Source organism: Leucopleurus acutus (genome assembly GCF_964270905.1).
Source record: "Leucopleurus acutus genome assembly, chromosome: 7".
NCBI lineage: Eukaryota > Metazoa > Chordata > Mammalia > Artiodactyla > Delphinidae > Leucopleurus > Leucopleurus acutus.
In genome coordinates this window covers 104119224-104140507 of record NC_139150.1, presented here as the reverse complement: position 1 = coordinate 104140507, position 21284 = coordinate 104119224, and the positions used below count along the sequence as shown (strand labels likewise).

Genomic DNA, 21284 nt, shown 5'->3' with positions numbered 1-21284 from the left:
TCTCCCAGTGTCTCCCAGCCCTTCTCCCAGTGTCCAGCTCTGGTTAATGAGCTGAGAGAGGAAACAATACGTGACATCAGTGGGATGAAGCATTTGAGAGGAAGTACGCAACTCTCCACACCTGCCCAAGAGACAGCCTGGATCCCCGGGTCACCACCCTGAGGGTCCCCAGATTCACAGCAGACTTTGTAAGAGGGCAAAGGAAAGGACTTTGCACACTTACGTTACTGAGATTTCAGAGTTTGCAGAAGCCTAGCCTAATGCAGTATATTGTCAAGAAAGAATGCTGATTTCCTGATGCTTAAATCACGTCCTCTTCTCTGTCCACTCATGTCCAAGCCAGAAAATTGGGAATCATTTATATCCATCGAATGCCAATGCTTTAATGCCTTAAATGCATCCTTTCCTTTCCACTCTGCATACCTTCCCTTAAAATCAGGACTTCCTCATTCCTCCCCAGCTCACCTCCTTCCCCACCTCTTCATCCATTCTCCATGGCTCTTCCAGAGTGATCGTCCTAAAACACAATCTTCCCGTGTCACTCTCTTGCATAAAATCCTCCCAAGGAGCCCTTCTGACTTCAAGGATAGAAACAAACTTCTCACTGAAGCATCTCATGCCTTTCATTGGCCGGCCTCACAACAAAACTGGTCTCTTCTCTACCATCATCCAAAAACTCCATCCCGTCCTCCACTCCAATAATCCGATAATCATTCGGTTTTAAATTTTTTGATTTTTCAGACAAAGACAAATATCATATGATATCACTCATATGTGGAATCTAATTTTTAAAAAAATGATACAAATGAACTTATTTACAAAACAGAAACAGACTCACAGATTCCAAAAACAAACTTATGGTTACCAAAGGGGAAACGTGGAGGGGAGGGATAAATTAGGAGTTTGGGATTAACATACACACACTACTATATATAAAATAGATAGGCAACAAGGACCTACTGTACAGCACAGGGAACTCTACTCAGTATTCTGTAGGAACCTTTATGGGGAAAGAACCTGACAAAGAATGACTATATGCATAACTGAATCACTTTGCTGCATGCCTGGAACTAACACCACACTGTACATCAACTACACGCCAATACAATTTTTTAAAAAATAAGAATCAATGTTTGACTTTTCCACTTGATGGAGATGCCCTGAGGAAAGCGACTCAGTAAACGTGTGTTGAGCTGATTGAAGGGTGAGATATTTTATTAAGTAAAGGCATCAGAGCTGGAGTTTGATCCCAGGCCAGCCTCACCACCACCGGGAATTCACCTCTTCTACCTGCTCCCACCAAGGGCTCCCCTGCCCCCACAGTGGTCCTGCCAAGTGGGCCCTTTTCTCCAAACCCAGGGCCCTCAAGGCCAAACACTCCTCAGTCTGGAATGCGTCTCCTTTCCTCTCCGCGGCCTCTTCCAAGACTTTATCTCTTGGTAACACAGCACTACACCCACTCTGGGACAGCCGCTGCCCTGAGAGCTGGCTCCGGGAGCTGGCCCCTACCCTGACCCCAGCCTCAGGAATCTCACAAAGGACGCTCTGTTCCGCCAGGGAGTGTTAGAGGCCCTAGAGGCCCGGCAGGCAGCTCACTTGAGGAAATCGGTGACAATCCCCAAGCAGGAGGGAGGGCTCCAGCACTCAGGGGAAGCCTCCCTCTGAAGGAAGCCCCAGGAAGAGAAGGGTAATGCTCAGAATCACCTGGAAGGTCCCCAGTGTTCCTGACCTACTCAAAGCCTCCCAGGCATGACTGGGTCAAGGAGCTGCTGGGCAGCTGCAAAAACCACTCTAGCTCATCCCGAAGTAGTAAAACCCTGCAACAAGAAGGCCTCGGCTGCTGCAGGTACACGTCTACGAAATGCAAATGGCTGACCAGGCCCCAGCTCCCCCAAGGGTCACAGTTTTCGACTGGAGCGTCGGCCAGAATTGGCTGAACTGAGGGTAGCTCTTCCAAGCCAGCCAAGTCTGGAGGTCCCCCTGGCTATTGACTGAGCATGAAGGTGAGGTCTGGGTGAGTCACCAGGAAACCAAAGGATCCGCAACCCTAAAGGTTTCCTGGCTTTGTGGACATGAAACCAATCAAGAGGCAGAACTGCCTGGAGAAAGAGTGGCTGTCGGTCTTTGGACATCCTTGGACGAGCATCAGTAGTTTCCTGATTTCCCGTAATTTGATATTCCTCACCCTCTCCCTGAATCCGCACTTCAGTCCTGCCTTTGGAAACTTGAGTACAAGGAGGGGCTGGTTCCTGGAATGTGTCCTGAATCCTACAAATGTGAGTGCCCTTGACCTCGGCCTTCATCTTACTCTGCAAAATACAACTCAGATTTGGGTGGAGGAGCCGGTAGAGGAGACAGGGCCCGTCCCCTCCATGCCCCGGCCCACGCACCTCGCCGCAAGGGAATGAACTTGGCCTTCGGCCTATGCAAAACCCAGACGTGGGTCAGAATTCAAGGCCACTGCTGACCAGACCTGCCTCCTTAGACCAAGGCAGAGCCAGGACTCCTGGGCCGGGGCCAAGCAAAGATGTGGGCACTTAGAGAAGGAGAAAGACATCTTTCTTTTTTTAAAAATTGGAGTATAGCTGCTTTACAACGGTGTGTTAGTTTCTGCTGTGTAACAAAGTGACTCAGCTCTATGTATACATATATTTCCTCCTTCCTGGACCTCCCTGTCACTTCCCGCCTCATCCCACCCGTCTAGGTCATCACAGAGCACCGAGCTGAGCTCCCTGTGCTATACAGCAGGTTCCCACTAGCTGTCTATTTTACACACGGTGGTGTATATATGTCAATCCTAATCTCCCAATTCGTCCCACCCTCCCCTTCCTCCTTGTGCCCACATGTCCATTCTCTATGTCTGCGTCTCTATTCCTGCCCTGCAAATAGGTTCATCTGTATCATTTTTCTAGATTCCACATATATGCGTTCATATACGATATTTGTTTTTACTAGAGTCTGTCATACAGAGTGAAGTAAGTCAGGGAGAAAGCCATCTTTGCAGCTCATTCCTGCTTTGCCCTGTTCAGGGATTCAGAGGTCCTTGCTGTCTTTTGCGTTTTCTTCTCTTCGGTCCCCAAAGGCAGGGCAGGAGTTACACCGTCCTGAGGAGGCCTCCACCTCCGCCCGTTTTATAAACACTGTACCTGAGACAGCCATGGATGGGCTCCTGGACCTCGGTCAGGCAGCAGACACCACTGCACTGCATGCCGGAAATAATTACCACTAATAATAATAAACCAGCAGACAGGCTTCACTGGCCTTTCTGCCCTCCTCCAAACACGCTTCTGATGTTTTCTTCGTGGCAGTTAGACCTTCCTGCTCTCCTTCTGCGGGGAAAGTCTACACTGAAGGATGTGATCCCAGGCCGGCCTTTGGCAGGCTCCCTAGGATGGCTGGGAACAGCAGGGCTGGGGGTGGTGTTTATTTACAACAGGCCTGAGCGCATTCATGAAGAATAAAGGAAGGCTGGGGGTTAGATATGCTTGACAGCTTCCGCCCGGGCGGTTAGTCATTTCCCATGAACGAGAAGCAAGAGGACAAATCCAGAGCAGAAACAACGGAAAACCGTGTGTGTGTGCGTGTGCGCGCGCGCGTGCGCGTGTGTGTGCACGCGCGCGCGTGTGTGTGCGTGCGTGTGTGTGTGTGTGCGCGCGCGCGCGTGTGTGTGTGTTTCAAAACACAGCCACAAAAGCACAGTGAGAAACTACACAAACACTGGGACTTCCCTGGCGGTCCAGTGGTTAAGACTCTGCGCTTCCACTGCAGGGGGCGCTGGGTTCAATCCCTGGTCAGGGAACTAAGATCCCGCAGGCCCCTTGGCACGGCCAAAAAAACAAAAAACAAAAATCTACACAAATACACACACACACCACTCTCCCTCTCCTCTCAGGCCAGAACTCAACACCCTGGCACCTGTCCATGGATAACCCTGTCAGATTTTGGTATCAAGAGTGGTTCTAAAGGAACAGAATCTTAAAAGTTTTCTGAACTGGCTCTGGGCTTTCTGAAGTTGGCTCTCTAATCTGATGTGATTTAAAGCACTAATGACTCCACTCCCACTAGTTCAGAGAGCACTGATAGTACATGGCGTGATGGGGCAAAAGAAATGCACAAAACACCACACCCGGTACTTAAAACAGGCAAAGTTCTGGGTAACTGTGTATTTGACACCTTAGAACATTTCTGTCAAACCGAGTGTAACAAGATTAGCTGGTTGTTCCTAATTACACTGGACGAAGTGGGGAAAGGCAAGGATGACTCAGGGATTCAAATTCCCAGCTCAAGGGTCCCATAAATGACCCATACGTTTCTATATCGGCCGCAAAAGAGATCCTCATCTCCAGTGGCCTCAGCGCTAAACCAGCTGAAAACTGAACCCAGAGTCTCACCCTGCAAGTGGCTGAACTGAATTCCCAACTTGCAAGCATCTGCCATTAAGGTGAGGGTATTCGGCTGCAATGGCAACTCTTCCGAGTCTCCAGCCGGCCAGCCCACCCTGTAGACTCCAGACTTGCCGGTGCCCATATGGCATGAGCCAATTCCTTAAAATGTGTGTGTGTGTGTGTGTGTGTGTGTGAGAGAGAGAGAGAGAGAGAGAGAGAGAGAGAGAGAGGGAGAGAGCGAGAGAGGTAGAGAGAGGGAGAGAGAACGAGAGAGAGAGAGAGAGAGAGAGAGAGAGAGCGAGAGAGGTAGAGAGAGAGAGAGAGAGAGAGAGAGAGAGAGAGAGAGAGAGAGAGAGATTGGTTGTGTTTCTCCAGAGACCTGACCAACACAGATCTTGGTGAGATTTTATAACATTCACAGCCCAACCCATGGGCCACTCTCTGGGTTCAAGATTACTAGGTTGTGCATTAACCTAACACGAAGGAATCGTCCCCCAGGTTGGGTCAGTCCTCACGGGGCCCGTGACCATGTGCTTCTCGTTACACCGCCACCATTCCCACTGACGTGCAGGGCACAGGAAGTCTCGTCTCAAGTTTGGGTTGTGAACGTTTCTGCATCTGGGTTCCGGGGGTGGGGAGGGGGGAGGGGGGAGGAGGGGGAGGGGTGTGCACGGGATGAGGTCATCAGGCACTGCCTACGCGCCACCACTCACACACGGAAGGCATCAGCGCCATGCTCGAACCCTCACGTGGACAAAATGCAGACCGAGGGTGCCTGTTCGCGAGAAATCCCGACACTGGATCCTCAGTGGAAAGAGAGCCGGCCCGGAGTCTGGAACTAAGGGTTCTATTTCCCACGGGCTGGATGACCTGGGGCAAGATAGTCAATCTCTGCATTGCAGCTTCCTTTCTGTGACATGAGCCTATTACGTCGACCTGTGTCTAAGTTCTTTTGAAGAGTGAAAACTGCCCAAGGTAGCGTGGTGCTGGCTGTGTCTTCATTTCCTTATCTGCAGAGTGGGGCTGGTGACACGCTGTCCTGTGGAAGGACACAGAATGAAGGAAGCAGCACGGGCAATGCAGCCCCGTGGAAACAATCCTCACTCACGCTCTATCTCACACCTTCACTTACCTAAACACCTCCTGTCTTGGATTTAGGACCTGCAGGTCTCTGGGTGCGAGCCGTGGAGACCAGTGAGGGGAGATGCTACTGCTCTAGACATTGATGGGGTTCTGCTTTTTCAACAGCTCACATGCGCACAGAGATGTTGAGTCGCTTTACACAGCCTGACCCCTCTAAGACCGGGTAGGGGGCTGCAGTGCGTGTCTGAACAGTGGCGCCTTCCTCTGTGCTCTAACCATACTTGGCTCGCACCTCTTTGATAAACTATTTCCCATGTGACCATCTGCTCCTGCACCCTCCCACTGCTAGGAAAGGAGCTAACAGGGCTGGGACCATTCCTCACCTCCAGCTCAAATGCCTTAAGTATCACATAGTTAAAGTTCGTGGAATAAATAAGGGAACTCTCTATTTTACAGGGGAAGAAAAGGAGCCACAGCATGTTGGCAGCGTCCCATACCTGCCTCCAGGGTCCAGAAGAAGGCACCCGAAGCTGAAAAACAATCCTCAGCAGAAAATCCTTGCCCCAGGTCAGAGGCATCTTTGCTTTGCTCTTCTAACAAGCCCAAAGTTAAACCAGCCCTTCACTCTTTCATCATCATAGTAGTACATAGCCCTTACGTGCATTATCTCATTTAAGCATCATCCTTTTGCCTTTGTCACCACGACTATCCTCCCCTGCAGATGGAAAATGAGACCTAGAGGTGGTAAGTCACCTGCCCACCATCACTTGCTAGTGCCTCGTGGAGCTGGGATTTGATCCAGGACAGGATACTGATCCCAGAGCCCTAACGCTCAATACAGCTTTATGTTGTATTGTACGTATATGTATGTACCACTGAAGTGGTCCCTTCTTGGTGCTCAGCCCCCAACACACACACAGGGTCTAAGTCATAAAGACAACAGAACGACATCCTGGGGTGCTGAGTTGCAGATATTTGAGAGGACCTGGACTCCAGCTCTGCGTCTTCAGTTGGGAAAACTGAGACACAGAAAGGAGAAAGGAGCCTCAGCACTGCCGGCAGGGAGGCCTGGAACCCAGAGCTCCCTCTGCAGCCCCAGAGCAGGGCCAGTGCCACCTGCCCCAGAACCGAGACACCTCCATCTTGAAATCCAGACAAGTGAGAATCCGCATTGGAAAACATGGCCTCGGTGTTTCAATTCTGCTAAATTGAATGTTTAATTATATTAAAACTATATTAAAATGTTCGCTTAACTTTCTGTCTCTTATTTTCACCTGGGTATGGTACGGTTCCTAAAATAAGCTGCCCCCAACTTCCCCTTTGCACACGTCGTGCCAGCTGTCCACCCCACCCCGCTACACGGAAGCAGCGATTCTGTGATGCGCGTTGGGCGCTGAGGCTGATTCCCGTATTGCAGATGCGTGCCTGGGTGATAAAGGGCCCAGGTGAGGGAGGGTCACCGACAGCAATCATCCACATGTCTCCTAGAAACAACTCGGAGCTGATTCTCAGTGAATGTTCCATTGCAAAAAGGCAGTTCCTTCGAGCTGCCAGGAGAGGGCAGGTTTCCAAAAAACTGGTATCGCAGCAACCATTTCATGAAGAGCCTAAGGACAAAGGCCCCAGGGGAGTTGCAAAGAACAGGGGCTAGGAATTCATTGCCGGGTCCATCTAGAGGCCATCAGCTCCTGGGACAGGCTGACTCAGCGGTCATTGAGCAATTTGTTCTAAGTCTCGCACCAACTCACCCACCAGTGAAAAAATCCGGATCCACGTGGATCACACCCCGCAGAGAACCAGAAACAAACCAGAGAGGTCAGAGTGCTCCCTTGCTGACAGAGGAAGAAAGACACATGGGGAGAGGTAAAGGAATCAAAAAAGAATGAGGGGTCGGGGGGGAGGGAGAGAGAGACACCAAGAAAGTGGTACAGAGACCAGGAGAAAGCTAGGAGAAAGTCAAGAGGGAAATGGAGACACCGAGCTGGAGAAATGCAAAGAGGCAATCGGGTTGGGAAATAAAATGGGGAAAGAGGGAGGAAGGAGGGAGGGAGGGAGGGAGGGAGGGAGGGAGGGAGAACTCTTCTATGATACTCATGTTCTGATCCAGCCAAGACCCACCCCAAGTCCACTACACAGGATCAGGCTTTCTTTCTGTAAGTGGAGCTACACTCCCAAGCACAGACCACGTGTTGTGATTACCCGTACTCACAGTCAAAGGCAGGTTCAGTAGGGCTGCGCTGCATTCATAATGCATTAAGGTGCTCACAGCACATCTCCTGGAAGCAGCACTTAGTATATTAGTTTCCAAGAACCTTCCCGCTGGAACAGAGGACCAGCCTCAGCCCAGAATATATCGCTGTAATCTACAAAGAGCCACTCCAGCACAAGGAGAACAGGACACGAGGGCGGCCAGGGCAAAAGCCCCATCCTACGCCCCCATGAGACTCACACACCCCAGCGGAAATCACTACCAGCCACGGAGGGGAACGGTGCTTAGCCATAGAAGGTTCCCCAGGATTCTGCGGCGCATGGACGGACGTCATCTGTGTATGTGCCTGGTCCATTTAGACTGCGTCAAACGAACTCCAACTTTTCTACAGAAGTGGGGGCAGGAGGCGAGTGTGCCCGTCCACCCACCCTGCGCGGCTTTAAATAGACGCCAACATGGCCGCGGCCCCGGAACACAGCAAGAAACTGGAGCTCCCCGCCGCGCCCAGCTGTAATTAGGTTAATGCTGGAACATGAGGAGAGCAGAACGACCCACTTGGCAGGAGGGGTTGGAAAAGCAGCCCTCCCCCTCCCCCTCCCCCCCGGAACCTGCGCGCAGTCAGACCGCAGGCGGCACTTACCCTTTTTCCGGGCCTGGGCGATGACTTCCGCGGCACTCTTACTCATCACCTTGGTGATGTACAGGGGGCAGTTGGTCTGGTTGGCTATGGTGATGGAACGGTTCACGGCTTCGGCCTCGACCTGCAGTAGAGCATCCAAGCGTGAGAACTGCACCCACACTCAGTCTGTCCCCTGAGCCCGTCTCTACCCTCGTCCCACCGGGAGAGGCCACGGTGAACCAGAGACCCCTGTGTCCTCAGGGCTCTACCCTGAGTGGCACTGCAGGCGGGGGAGGTGACGTGCCCAGTGTCACTCAGTATTGATTGGTTGAAAGGACGGGGCAATTCCTTCCTGGCCCTTGTGGATGGTTCTAAGTGTGGTCGGCATCGGCTGGGGTCTGTAAGACATGCAGATTCTCAGGTGCCTCGGGCCCTTCCCCAGACCCACAGGATCAGTAACTCTGGGGGCGGGGCCCAGAAATGTGGCTCTTATGGACCCCAGGTGATGTTTACACTTGCTAATGTTGGAGAACCACCGTGCTTGGAAACCAGTGACTCCCGGTTTGGTGCATTCACTCCAGGGGCATGGTCTCCAGTCAAAACATTCAGTGATGAATTTTTGAGTTGGGCTTCTGTCCCACGCCCACAAATGAAGCCAGCATCATCTAAGAAACAATGCGACCTCACAGGGCTCTGGGAACGGAGCAGGCAGATTTGTGTAAACCAAAGGCCCCTCTGTATAGGCAAACCGCATCATCGCCAGCCACAGACTGGTACACCCTTCAGCACGAGACGGGAGGGCTGCTCTAACCAGAAACCTGATTCTTTAAGCATGATGCTTCAGCGAATGATGTTCCAAAGACCCCAAGGGATTACTGCTAAATAACCCCCAGGGATTACTGATCCGGTGAGACTAGTTCTTAGACCGTTATACCGTACAGGGGAATCAGCAGTGTGTGCTTGGCATGAGCCGCTGAAGGGGCAAGTGAGACGATGTAACAGAGGACCTCAGAAAGCCTTTTGCTCCCTCCCGATTCCCGGCAAAAAGTCTGGCTTCGACTCTTCCAGGCAAGGGACTGGGTCTTCCTTGGTTTGTTGCATCCTCTGGGCAGTTCTCCCAGGGTAGCACCTGGTACCCAGCAGGTGCTCAAAAATGTTTACTGAGCAAATAAGTGACTTCATTTTGGGTTAATGGTTTAAGCTAGGCTGTTCCATAAAGAGCTGCTACTTTTCATAAGAAATGACCAAGCTCTGGACTGAATCATCTTAGCTAACCAGTCTCTACGGCAGCTCGGCCAAGAGCTGAAGTTCCGCAACTGCGCTAAGGGGTGATCTAATTTAATACACGAGGACATCCTTCACATTTGGTCTCTTGGGCTTCAACTATGTGAAGAGAGATGTCTCGAGATGCAAAGGGAAACCAAACAGCTCTTGAAAAAGCTCATTAAACATCCAAGTGTTTTTAATTCCTGGCACAGCTGAACAATCGGCCTCCTCTCTCCTGGGCTCCAGTTGCAACACAAGGGCCTCTAGCCCAGGCAGCACAGAGGAGGGACGTCTTGCATCTCTGCGGTCACCATAAAAGTCCACAGGGTGAAATGCAAACAGGACGCCACTAGAATCTGCATGGCTTCCAGGGGTGCAGGTGACTGCCCAAATTCACTGTCCCAACCCAGACTCTTCTGAAAGCGAACAGAGGCGCTATTCACAACTTCACGGGGCAACGGGTTTGGACCCCGGGTGAACCAGAATGCACAGTCATGCTGATTAAGGAGTAAATGGAGCAGAAGTGCCAGTTCTAGGGGGCCCTACCCTGGAGCACTGGCTTCTGTGAAGACTGCTTTGGTGGGAGAATCTGGGCCCCAGGGCCCTGTCTGGATTGGCTCATCCGCTGGAAGGTGAGCTCTGAGCCCTCCCCACCCCGCAGTCGGGCAACTGCCGTGAGGGCAGAGGCTCTAAGGTCACCTTGCAGAGAGAGAAGGTCATGTAAACCCCACGTCTCCACGTTTCACCCAGACCATGGAAGGATCCACGTGTACCATTCTGGTGCACATGTGTATGCCTCCGATATTAACATAAACTGTCTCACACACAGTGAACTCTGGCTTCAATATTATGACAACGGTATTACAGTTTAAACATAAAATTTTGTATTTGTCTCCTTACAGAGCTGTCAGGGATTTAGGGGGTCACCTAAGCCCTGGTTTCTGGTTTTAAAGATGGACCACCCCAAGGTCCAGGGAGCAAAGCAACCTATACAGGCACGCACAGAAGTGTCAGTACACGACACTCCCCTTGTGGCCCAGGTCCCCAGCTGTCTGCATACCCCAGCCATCCCATGCTTCAAGGCCCAGTTAGGAGGTTCCCTCCTCCATCAAGAATTCTGTCACCCTTACCTTCAGTGCCCCACTCTCCTCCCAGACACCAGTCTTTGTGTGTGTGTGTCTGTGTGTGTGTTCTGTGCCACATCACATGGCTTGCGGGATCTCAGTTCCCCGACCAGGGACTGAACCCAGGCCACAGCAGTGAAAGCCAGAATCCTAACCACTAGACCACAGGGGAACTCCCCAGACACCTGTCTTACAGCTGTAACTGGCTCAGAACTCCATCACATGCCACGCGCCTACTTACTTTGCATCTCCCCCTTCCTCCCCAGCTTGTCTGGAATCCCTCTCAGAAGGGACCACTTTCTCATCCACTTCTATGTCCCTCACAGGCCTCCATCATAACACGTGCTTGGGTACCACTGACGGACAGGAGGTTTCTAGATGTCCACATCCCCTATCGTCTCCTTTTCAATCTTCTCAGCTGAAAACTGGGGGAAATCCGACTGGCAGTCTCACACGGTTGGGTTGGAAAGGCCAGCAGAAAGAAGAACAGGTTTTGTGTGGTTCAAGCACAAGTTAACCATCATGATGCTGGCGATGGCTATAAAACCAGGAAGGAACTACATTTTTGTATGTTCTGAACCGTTTCTTGTGCACTGGCGATATCCCCTTACCGGACTCTAAATCTCAGTTCCCTCAGGATGCATCCATGTTTTATCCTCTTTATCTCTTACGGAGGGTTTAACACACTGTTAACAGATCTCTGGCGATGAACTCAAAAACCACCCCCAGCAGCCAAGGGAGAAGGGGGTGGCTGGCGCCTGGCAGCTCACGGGGCTGACCTAGAGGTGCACCTGCTCAGGGGAAGCACCGCATGCTGGGCCCGGCCTGGAGTCGGTGCCTCTGAATCAGCTGAGAGGCAGGTGACCGTGGAAAGCAGACAGAAGAGAAAGTCCCCAAAGCAGCCTCTCGTGAGACCGCAGGACCCTCCCGAGGAGCCAGAAGCTCCCCGTGTTGGAGCGTTGCCGCTCTGCCAGCCCCTAAAGGAGCCTTCCCAATCTACGGCTGGGGATTCGGAGGTTCGCAGTGCAACAGCGGCTACAATGTGGAAAAACAGGTTTGATGTCTGTGGTCAAAAGAGCAACCAGGACCCCTCTCCTCTGACAGCTTTGGCCTGTTCAGTAAACCTAGGGCGGGCTTGCTTTCTATGTGGGGTTTGCAGGGACCTGGGGATGCAAAGCAGATGGTGGGAGAGACGGAAACAAGCCCCAGGGAAGGCTCTGAAATGGAAACAAGTGCGCGGCTCTCACGAGGAGCCCCGGGTATCAGGAAGAGGGGCGTTTGCTTTTCTCAGAGGACAATACCCTCTTCCTCTTCCCAGCTGATCCAGCCCAGCCACCGGATGAGGTGAGAGTCCACTTTCCAATGAAGCCCAGCCCCAGGTGTCACCACCTGGTTACACAGGTCCGCTGGCTTCCCACTGGGCTTGGGTTCCGGGGTGTGTGTGTGTACACACTGAGGGGTCGGGAGGGCTTGCACTTTCTAGCTCTCTGATGCTAAACTTCACACCCCCGTGATTTCTTTACACGAGACACACTTCACTGCAGGACACCTCCGGGCAGCACCACACACAGGCAGCAGAATGGAATGGGTCCCCTGGATCCAGCCGTGCAATGGACTGAATGGCGCCCCCTGGAGTTGTGAGAAGGAGGCTGTGTTGCGTTGCCCTCACAGGACGCTCTAAAGCTGAAATGTGGGCTGTTACGCAGTGTCTGGCACCTCTGGGTACTCAGGAAATGCTAGCTCCCAGTGGGGCTTACAAGGAAAAGAAGGGAGAGGCAGCCCTCTGCCCCTCCTGGAGACCTTGCAGCTCCAAGGCTGGATCCCAAAACTGTTTCAAGACTGAACGCAGGGCCAGCCACCTCCAAGGAGGATGGGTCTGGGGACCGTCATGCCTGCGCCGCCCTTCCCACTCCCACAGCTTTATCCAGGGAGATGCGGTTAAAATGATCACCGAGGCCAGCCTTGAAGGGGAAACAAAGGCACAGAAAGGAATCTTCGGAGTATCTGTGCAAGTACCCCTCTCACCCAGCAACTCCCTCCACCTGTTTCCAGGAGGAAAAATCCTAATTTTAAGTCACCATCCGCTCCCGTGATGATTTTATCTGCCCCCTCTGCCTGTCTCTTTTCCTGGAAGGACAAAAATCTATTCATTTCCATGAGACCCCCAGCATCCTCTGCTCAGAGCTGCCAAGTCCTCCAACGCCTGACCTTGAGCCTTTCCTTCAAGAGCCTGAAAAGCATTCAGAGGCCACAGATTCTAATTTAGAAAAACAGGTTCTCTGTCCCGTAAGATGTGAGCACCCCCTTCTCACTCACGAGCCTCGCCACCCAGGACAGTGACTCTCGACGTCGGGGCCAGCGAGAACCCTGCTCTGAATTTTCCCTCCTCGATTTTGAAAGATTCTGTCTACCACACTCTGCTGATTACGTTATACCCTGTGCAGACTTACCATGGAAAAACTTACGGTCCCCCTTCTGCTTTCTAGACACTTAGAAGAGCTGTTATGGTAAGATTCTGAAGGCCCTGGCTTATGAACCACAAAACCCCAACTGCTGGATGCTAATAAAAAGCTGTTTGTGTCTGTCTACCCAAGAAAGGGCTTGAAGAATTAGAGACAGAAAGAGGAGTCTTTAGGCTAAACAAGCCATACTGCTTTACCCCACAGCACAGTCTAACCCTTCACTTCGCCTGTGTAGACACTTCTCAGGGGGTGATGTGACTTCTCAGAGGGACCAAAACCAGCACCCGAGAAGCCCAATTCTCAACAGGCAGGAAGTGGGTTCTCTGTGGCTCTGGTGGCGCCCACCCCAGAACAAGGATTCATGCATTCCGTCCAACAGACGCTCACCTCCTCGGGCCGGCTCAGCACATGTCCCTCAGGGCCCGTGATGCCCAGATCCAGGATCCTCTGCTGCTCCTGCAATGTTTAAAGAAAAGCAGACTTTCAGGGAGAGCTGGACCCCAGATGGCTCTGACTGCTGAGACGTGGGTAAAAATTACTCGGGCAAGACCTCAAAATGGCACGCTGGGGCTTCCCTGCTGGCGCAGTGGTTGAGAGTCCGCCTGCCGATGCAGGGGACACGGGTTCATGCCCCGGTCCGGGAAGATCCCACATGCCGCGGAGCGGCTGGGCCCGTGAGCCATGGCCACTGGGCCTGCGCGTCCGGAGCCTGTGCTCCGCCAACGGGAGAGGCCGCAACGGTGAGAGGACCGCGTACCGCAAAAAAAACTGGCACGCTGACCACTCAGCTCTCATCCCAAGACCCCACGAAGAGAGGGCACGGTACCCTGCTTCCACTGCTGCCCGAGCTATGACAGATCAGTTACAGCCTCCCAAATATGTGCAGCTGTCCCCTGAGATGCCGAAAGCCAATGTGTCCCCAGCCCTGGGCTACAGTGTAAGATATCTATACGTGGACATCCACAGGCAGCCGCGTCACAGCGCTGAGAGGAAGGACTTCTCTGTGGAAAGGCTACACATCCTACAGAAGATGCCGAGCGGCACGTGCGTCCCCAACATTCACGCTGTCAGTGAGGCTGTCTGTACAGTCCTACTGGGTCACTCCGCTTTTCCCCACCGGAGCTGAGCTACGGAAGCTGCTCCACTCTCGAGCCTGCCTCTCACCCTGTGGGTCACGTCGAGGTGATGAAGAGAAAGCACATACCTCTGCGATGATGTCGCCGTTTTCCGCGTGGACCTGAGCAATCGCTCCAATGTCCCGGATCACACTCAGGACTTCATAGATCTGAGAGAGGGAGGGGGTGGGATCAGAGACAGGGACCTCTGTCTTCCTGGTCACAAGTACAACACCTCCCTGACAGCCACAGGGACCAGCACGGGGACCCCTCACTGCTTCTATTAAGGCCGGCTTTTCTGACACTCCCGAGGCCAGCGGTAATTAACAGATAATTAACAGAGGCAGGGTAACCTAAAAGGGCTTGAATTAGGAGAAGCTCTCGGGTGACACCTTCTCTGCACCAGGTTTGCTGAAGAGGGTCGGGGAACACCTCTCGGCCACACTGGCCCACGGCAGGTGGCTGATTCCAGAGCTTGGTGGAACACCTGTCCTGGGGGACCAGGGCACTGGGTTCGTACCCTCCCTAAAGGGAGTTACATCCGGGGCTTCACCCACCAGCCATTTCCCGTGAGCACTCACTGGAGGCAGCTTTCAAGACACCAGCAGTGGTCCGAACATACCGAATGCCAGTGAGCAGGCTTTTCTTACCTGGGAATCCGTTAGCTGGAAGCGATCTTTGAAAGCCATGTACACGAGGAAGGAATTTACCCCTAGTGGACAGACAAAACAGAGAGGTGGAGATGTGACAAACAGATAAACCAATAATCTGGAAGAGAATAAGGAAGTAATAATATAACGCATATGTATGCAGAGAGACAGAAAGAGGGAGAGACAAAGAGAGACAGAGATGGAGACAGAGAACGGTAAAGCGAACGTGGTAAAATGTGAACAACGGGCGAATCTGGCAACAGGGTGCATAAGGATTCTTTATAGTATTTTTACAATTTTCTCTAAAGTTAAAACTGTATCAAAATTTTAAATTGCCCGTATCTGTACACCCCTGTTCACAGCAGCATTACTCACAATAGCCAAAAGGTGGAAGCAAAATGTGTCTGTGGATGAATGGATACACAAAATGTGGTCCAGCCACACAATGGGATATTATCCAGCCTTAAAAAGGAAGGGAATTCTGACACAGGCTCACTATGGAGATGAGCCTCGAGGACATTCTGCTAAGGGGAGTACGCCAGTCACAAAAGGACAAATACTGTAGGATTCCACCTACAGGCCAAATGCATAGACGCAGAAAGTAGAATGGGGGTTGCCAGGGGCTGGGAGGAGGGAGAAGGGGAAGTTATTGTTTAACGGGTACAGAGTTGCACTTTGGAACGCTGAGAAAAGGTCTGCAGATGGATGGTGGTGACGGCTGCACAACAATGTGAATGTCCTTCATGTCACTGAACTGCACACTTACAAATGATGAAGATGGTAAAGTGTACACTAGGTTGTATTTTACCACAATTAAAAGTGAAAAGTTAAAAATAAAAGTTGTTCCTAACGGTTGTGACTTTAACAAGAAGATGAATTAGAAGACCCTGCAGATGAAGAGCTATAATAAATGTCGTTTCTCTGGTAACCCGATTGCCTTTCAGGCCGATTTTTAAGAAACGTTTTTTTAACAAGAAAAGGGCTGTGAGTGTGACAAGCAGATGTCACAGTTCTCACCCTGGCATGTTAGGGTTCTTGCTGCCAGAGGCACCAGACCAAACATCCCTGCTCAACATTCATCACAATGGTAAACAACCGTACTGACAACCTGCTAGCCTTGGAGCTTAATTCAAGTTGTCGGGGGTGCTGGAAGCTGCCTTGGTTCAGTGCCTCAGGACGTCCCTGCCCTTGTCCCCTGCTAGGCAACAGTTGCTATGGGAACCCTCCAGGCTGAGGTGGAGTAAATTTATTACAAGTATTGAATCCATTTGAGTGTCGGTACTCTCAAAAGTGAGAAAGGTCAAGGGTTACCTAGTTGCAGTCACATGGGACCTTCATGCTGCAATGAATCTTAAGGTATCTAACCCAATAGCCTCATGTGAGATTTTTTTTCCTAATTGAGACTCATAAAATATAAGTGATTTGCCCAAGGTCATACTAGCTAGCTTCTGGAAAAGCAGACAGAGAAACCCAAGACTCCAGATTTTTATTCTAGGCTTTTCCTACCAAATCTACGGATAGCTGCCAGGTCCATGCCTAGATTCTACTCATAGCTCATGGCATTTCTGAGCTTAGCAGTCCCAGAACCCTAAAGCGCAGATGCTTCCTGGACGATTAGGATCCCAAGAGGTCAACATGTGACCCCACGTGACCTCCAGTCTATAGCCAAGGTCAAGGAGACGCCCAAAGATGATGTGGTCTGGTAACACCACCCAAACCCCCAAGGTTCCTGTGGACAAGAGGGTCCCAGAGGCACCTTGAGGTGGTTAAGATTTCCCCCAGCCTCCCTGGGAATCTTTCAGAACCCAATCCTTAGAATCTTCCTCCCCAAAATAGTCCTATGGACAAAGACAGAGCCCACAGGTGGTCCCAGAGCCTCATCTCCCTCAAATCTACCCTGATTCTTCTGGGTCTGCAGGAAGAGACTGCTCAAGTCCTGTACTCAGCGTCCCGGGCTCTCTCCTAAGACCGCCCAGAATCCTCCCTGGGATATCCATGTTATCCTTTGAGGGCAAATCACTCTCACAGCCTCAACTCTCCAGCCTGGCTGGTGCACACAGCTCGCTCACACCAGTAAGCTGTGACTAGCTGTCTGGCCACCTGCAATGAGCACGAGCTGCAGCCTAAGCCCTCCCTCCTGGCAGGCACGGGGATGCAGAAGGCATCGATCAGCACTCTTCCCAGAAGCTCTCCTTCAGGGCTCAGCCAGCTCGTGGGCTGAGAAGGAAATATCCCCAGAAGGCGCTGGGGCAGCACAACCTACCGTGGTCCTTCACCAGGGTCTCCATCTCCTCCTGGATGCCCTTGTGCCACTCGGTGATGTCCACGTGCAGAGAGTAGTCGCAGCAGGACTTGCTGTCGGCCCATTCCCTCCACTGGTCGAAGGCAGCCAGCAGGCTGGTCCCAGGCTCGGGAACCACATGGTCAACTAGAAAGGAACAGACATGCGTCGTCACCAACAGGAGCTTCAAGGGTTGCGGGCCAGCAGCTGTTTCCCCATTTCGACCCTGAACAAGGGCTTCTTGGGTTCAAAATTGAGATGGTGATCTCTACAACCAGATTCTAAGAATCCACTTAAGCCAGCCGACTGCCCAAGAAGGAGAAAGCAGAAACTTGGCACGGCACGACTCCTCCAGTGAAACCACGCACGACCTGCCCTGATCTGATTTCCCAGCTCAAAACCGCTGAAAGCACAGAGCTCGGGCACATTTCAAGGACAATGAGTCCTTACGGACAATGGCAGTGTCAGATGGCTGGCCAGAGCCGGCAAGCCCTTCCTTGTGTTGATAGCTGGCTCGTGAGACGCCCCCTACCAGACGGCAAGGAACTTGAGGATGCTGGACCGGAGCCATGCAGACTGGGCCTTTTAGAAGTTCCCCGGCATATCCACTCTCTCATCACCACTCGGATTTCTGCGGCATAATACCACTTTGTAATTTAAGGGAGATCTTTCATCCTACGAGTTCAAAGCATTTTAAAACTGCGGTTATTGTTATATTATTATTGAGGTAGGCTGATACGGAGGACAGAGGCCTCTGGAGTCAGGCTCACCTGAGTCTCTTTCTTGCCTCCACCCCCCACCAGCAAGGTGAGCCACTTAATCTCCACCACCCTGAGTTTCTGTGCTGGTTTAAAATAGGGATATTACGTACCTCATACATTTGTTATGAGGACTCAATGAGACGGCATGTCAACCTTGTGTCACTCCCCAATTTAAATCCTCCAACGGCTTCCCCTTACTCTTCAGATAAAAATGAAAGTTCCCAACAAGGTCCTCAAGATTTTGGCTTGGCCCCTGCCTACCTCTACAAATCACCCTGGACCACCTACCCCTTGCACTCTGATCTCCAAATACACAGTCCATCTTTCAGCCTCCTCCCTTCTGCCACATGGCCTTTGCACATGTTGTCTCTCCTAGGTCCTGAAGAGCTCTTGCCCAGTTACCATGATTATTATTACTCATCTTCTGCACAGAGACACTGAAATACAAACTGAAATGACGTGTCCAAGGTTGAATCAAACTTACATAACCAAGAAGACAAAACCCAGGACTCTTGATGCCTAAAGCAATGAATCATTCCTCTAAATATTAGATTTTCTACACCCAGGTAAGCAGTTCTCAGCTAAGAAAATGCCAGCCCAGGCAATGCTAGTGAGCTCAGATTTCTGAAGTGGATCAAATCTTGCAGACGCTGCTCAACTGTAATCAGCTGAGCTTGGCTTCATATGCTTGAAAATACGGACATCTAGGCTGAATTTTCTTTTGACAAAATTTACTTTTTATAAGTAGTAGTATATGTAATTAAATGGGTAAATACATTGCTGGTATTGTAATACATATAACATATAATGTTACCTAACAAAAGCAATGAGCATATACACTTCTAATACGAGTCTGTTCCATCCGTAAAATACTAACATAGAAACTCTGACAAAGTGATTTCAAGTTTTCTTCTTAAATTGTGTCCCCCTGCCCCTGGCAAAAAGAAAAAAGAAAAAGAAAAAGAAAAAAAGGATGAAAACCTGACTTTGTAGCAATCACAGTTTGGGCAGTATCTCCCTAGTCACGCCTCTGGTTTCATCACCTGCCCTCCTCCAAAAAGCCTTTGGTAGCTGTCCACCATCTCTAGAGTGAAATTCTAACTCCTTTTCTTGGTTCCTCCAAAAAGCCTTTGGTAGCTGTCCACCATCTCTAGAGTGAAATTCTAACTCCTTTTCTTGGTCCTGAAGATCGGTCCCTGCTCATCTCTCCAACATAATCTCTGCCACCTACCCCCTGCTCACCACCTTCAGGCCACCCCAGCCTTACTTTACTCTTTGACCTGCCCAACTCCCCGACCTCCAGGCCTTTGCACAAGCAGTGCTCTTTCTTTGGAAATCCATTCACCTTGCTCTTTCCTTGGGCATCTCGTTTTTCTCCCTCTGATTGGGTTAAATGTCACCATCCCAGGGTCGCACCCCCATGTGCAGTAGTTTCTGCATCGTTTCCGTACTTTACTCTCTGATTCTCCCCCTCCCATCCCCTGTCGCTGGGATGTAAACTCCCTCAGAGCAGGGGGTAGGTGCCTAGACATAGGAAGTGCTCAATACCTATTTTCAACAAATGAATGAATGCTCCCTTCCAGCTCCCACGCCACCCTGCAAGATCAGGACATGCCCTGCTGGGAACACAATCAGATTTTCCTGCTCAACTCCAAGCATAGGTAAGATCATTGGGTGCTATGCTCCTTGAAGTTCAGGGTGTTTAAAAATTATCTTGAGAGCTTATTAAAACCCAGGTTCCGGGCTTCCCTGCTGGCACAGTGGTTGAGAGCCCACCTGCCGATGCAGGGGACACGGGTTCGTGCCCCGGTGCGGGAAGATCCCACATGCCGCGGAGCAGCTGGGCCCGTGAGCCATGGCCGCTGAGCCTGCGCGTCCAGAGCCTGTGCTCCGCAACGGGAGAGGCCACACAGTGAGAGGCCCGCGTACCGCAAAAAAAAAACCCCAAAAACCCAGGTTCCTTGACATCACCCCCAGATTTTCGGATTCTGTAGGTCTGGGCTGGGACCTGAGAACCTGAACTTTTAATAAGCTCCCTGGGAGCTTCCATTCTGAGCATCAGTAACTGAGGGCAAATCTTTTCCCACTGATTTCTTCTGCCAAACCGCCATTCACTCATGCCCACTTTACCATCAGGGTCCTGTTTACTACACAACAGCATTATCACTGACCAAAAATATCTGGTTCTCTACATATCCAAAAGCAGCTCCTAGAGTTATGAACCCTTGAACACTCAGGACACAGGCAAAGTTAAGGGCTTCAGGGAAAGAAACACATTTCCTCCAAGGGCTAATGACACTCAGAAACGTGTCCACGAAAAGCCTCCACATGTTTTCCCACAGTTCTCTTTAAATAGAAGCTCTCCCGGGAAGAGCTGCTCCAGGGAACAGGGCAGAGCATCATACTCATTTCCGGAGGGAGCAGAGATTCTCCTCTGAGGACAAAGCCTGGAAATGACTTGCATGGAACTCACAGGCCTTTTCCCTGGTGACTTTCCTAAGCCATCTGTCCCTACGAGAGCCTGGCTTCTGCCTGACAGTTGACTTCTCTCCGCTTTTGTAAGACGTGAGGGACAGCTCATCAACCCAGCCTGGCATCGGACCAGGAAAGGATGGCCTTTGGGGTTGGTGAACCCCAAGCTCTGATTCTGACTCCTGCTGCCTCACCCCCCTGCTGTGTATATTCCTTGGGACCCTCCTCTCTTCACACATAAAACGCGGGCATGAAACAACTACCGTTGAGTGCAGGGCTGTAAGTTCAAGAAAGCGTGTGAAAGCACCTGGCAAAACATCTGGCACACGCCGAGTCTTCATCCCCTCGGGATGAGCCATCGGAAACACCACTGTGGTTTCAGGAGGAGGCCTGTGAACCTGGTTTACGAGACAGCCAAGAAGATGCCCCAGGACGGCAGCCTGAACTGAGGGGTTCCAACCAGCGTCCAGAAGTGCTTGTAGTTAGAAGACACCAGCTCTTTCCAAAGGACTGTTATTACTTCTCTTCAAACTGTCAAAGGACCCTACTTTTTTTTAACAGCTTGACTGAGATATAATTCACATACCAGCCAATTCACTCATTTCAACTGTTCAATTTTTAGTCTCGTCAGAGTTACACAGCCATCACCACAATCTAATTGTAGAACATCGCCCAAAAGAGAAACCCCATAGCCGTCAACTGCCCCTCCCCACACCCTCCCGTCTCTGCTACTCCCGGCCCAAAGCAACTGCTAATTTGCTATCCGAGTCTATGGATATGTCATATAAAAAGAATCATACAATATGTGGTCTTTTGCGTCTGGCTTCTTTCACTTAGCATAGCATTTTCAAGGTTCA

General features: G+C 51.2%; 1 protein-coding gene across 1 annotated transcript in view; it reads right to left on the bottom strand.

Moving 5' to 3' along the window:
• Positions 1-21284, bottom strand: part of DPYSL2 (dihydropyrimidinase like 2) — a 72221-nt gene that overhangs the window by 12194 nt on the left and 38743 nt on the right. The window contains exons 4-8 of the mRNA XM_082843281.1: positions 17177-17341; positions 14914-14975; positions 14353-14433; positions 13536-13604; positions 8318-8438 (exon numbers count right to left, since the gene is read on the bottom strand). Coding sequence (XP_082699407.1) covers positions 8318-8438; positions 13536-13604; positions 14353-14433; positions 14914-14975; positions 17177-17341 — 498 coding nt within the window. The remainder of the gene's footprint in view (positions 1-8317; positions 8439-13535; positions 13605-14352; positions 14434-14913; positions 14976-17176; positions 17342-21284) is intronic.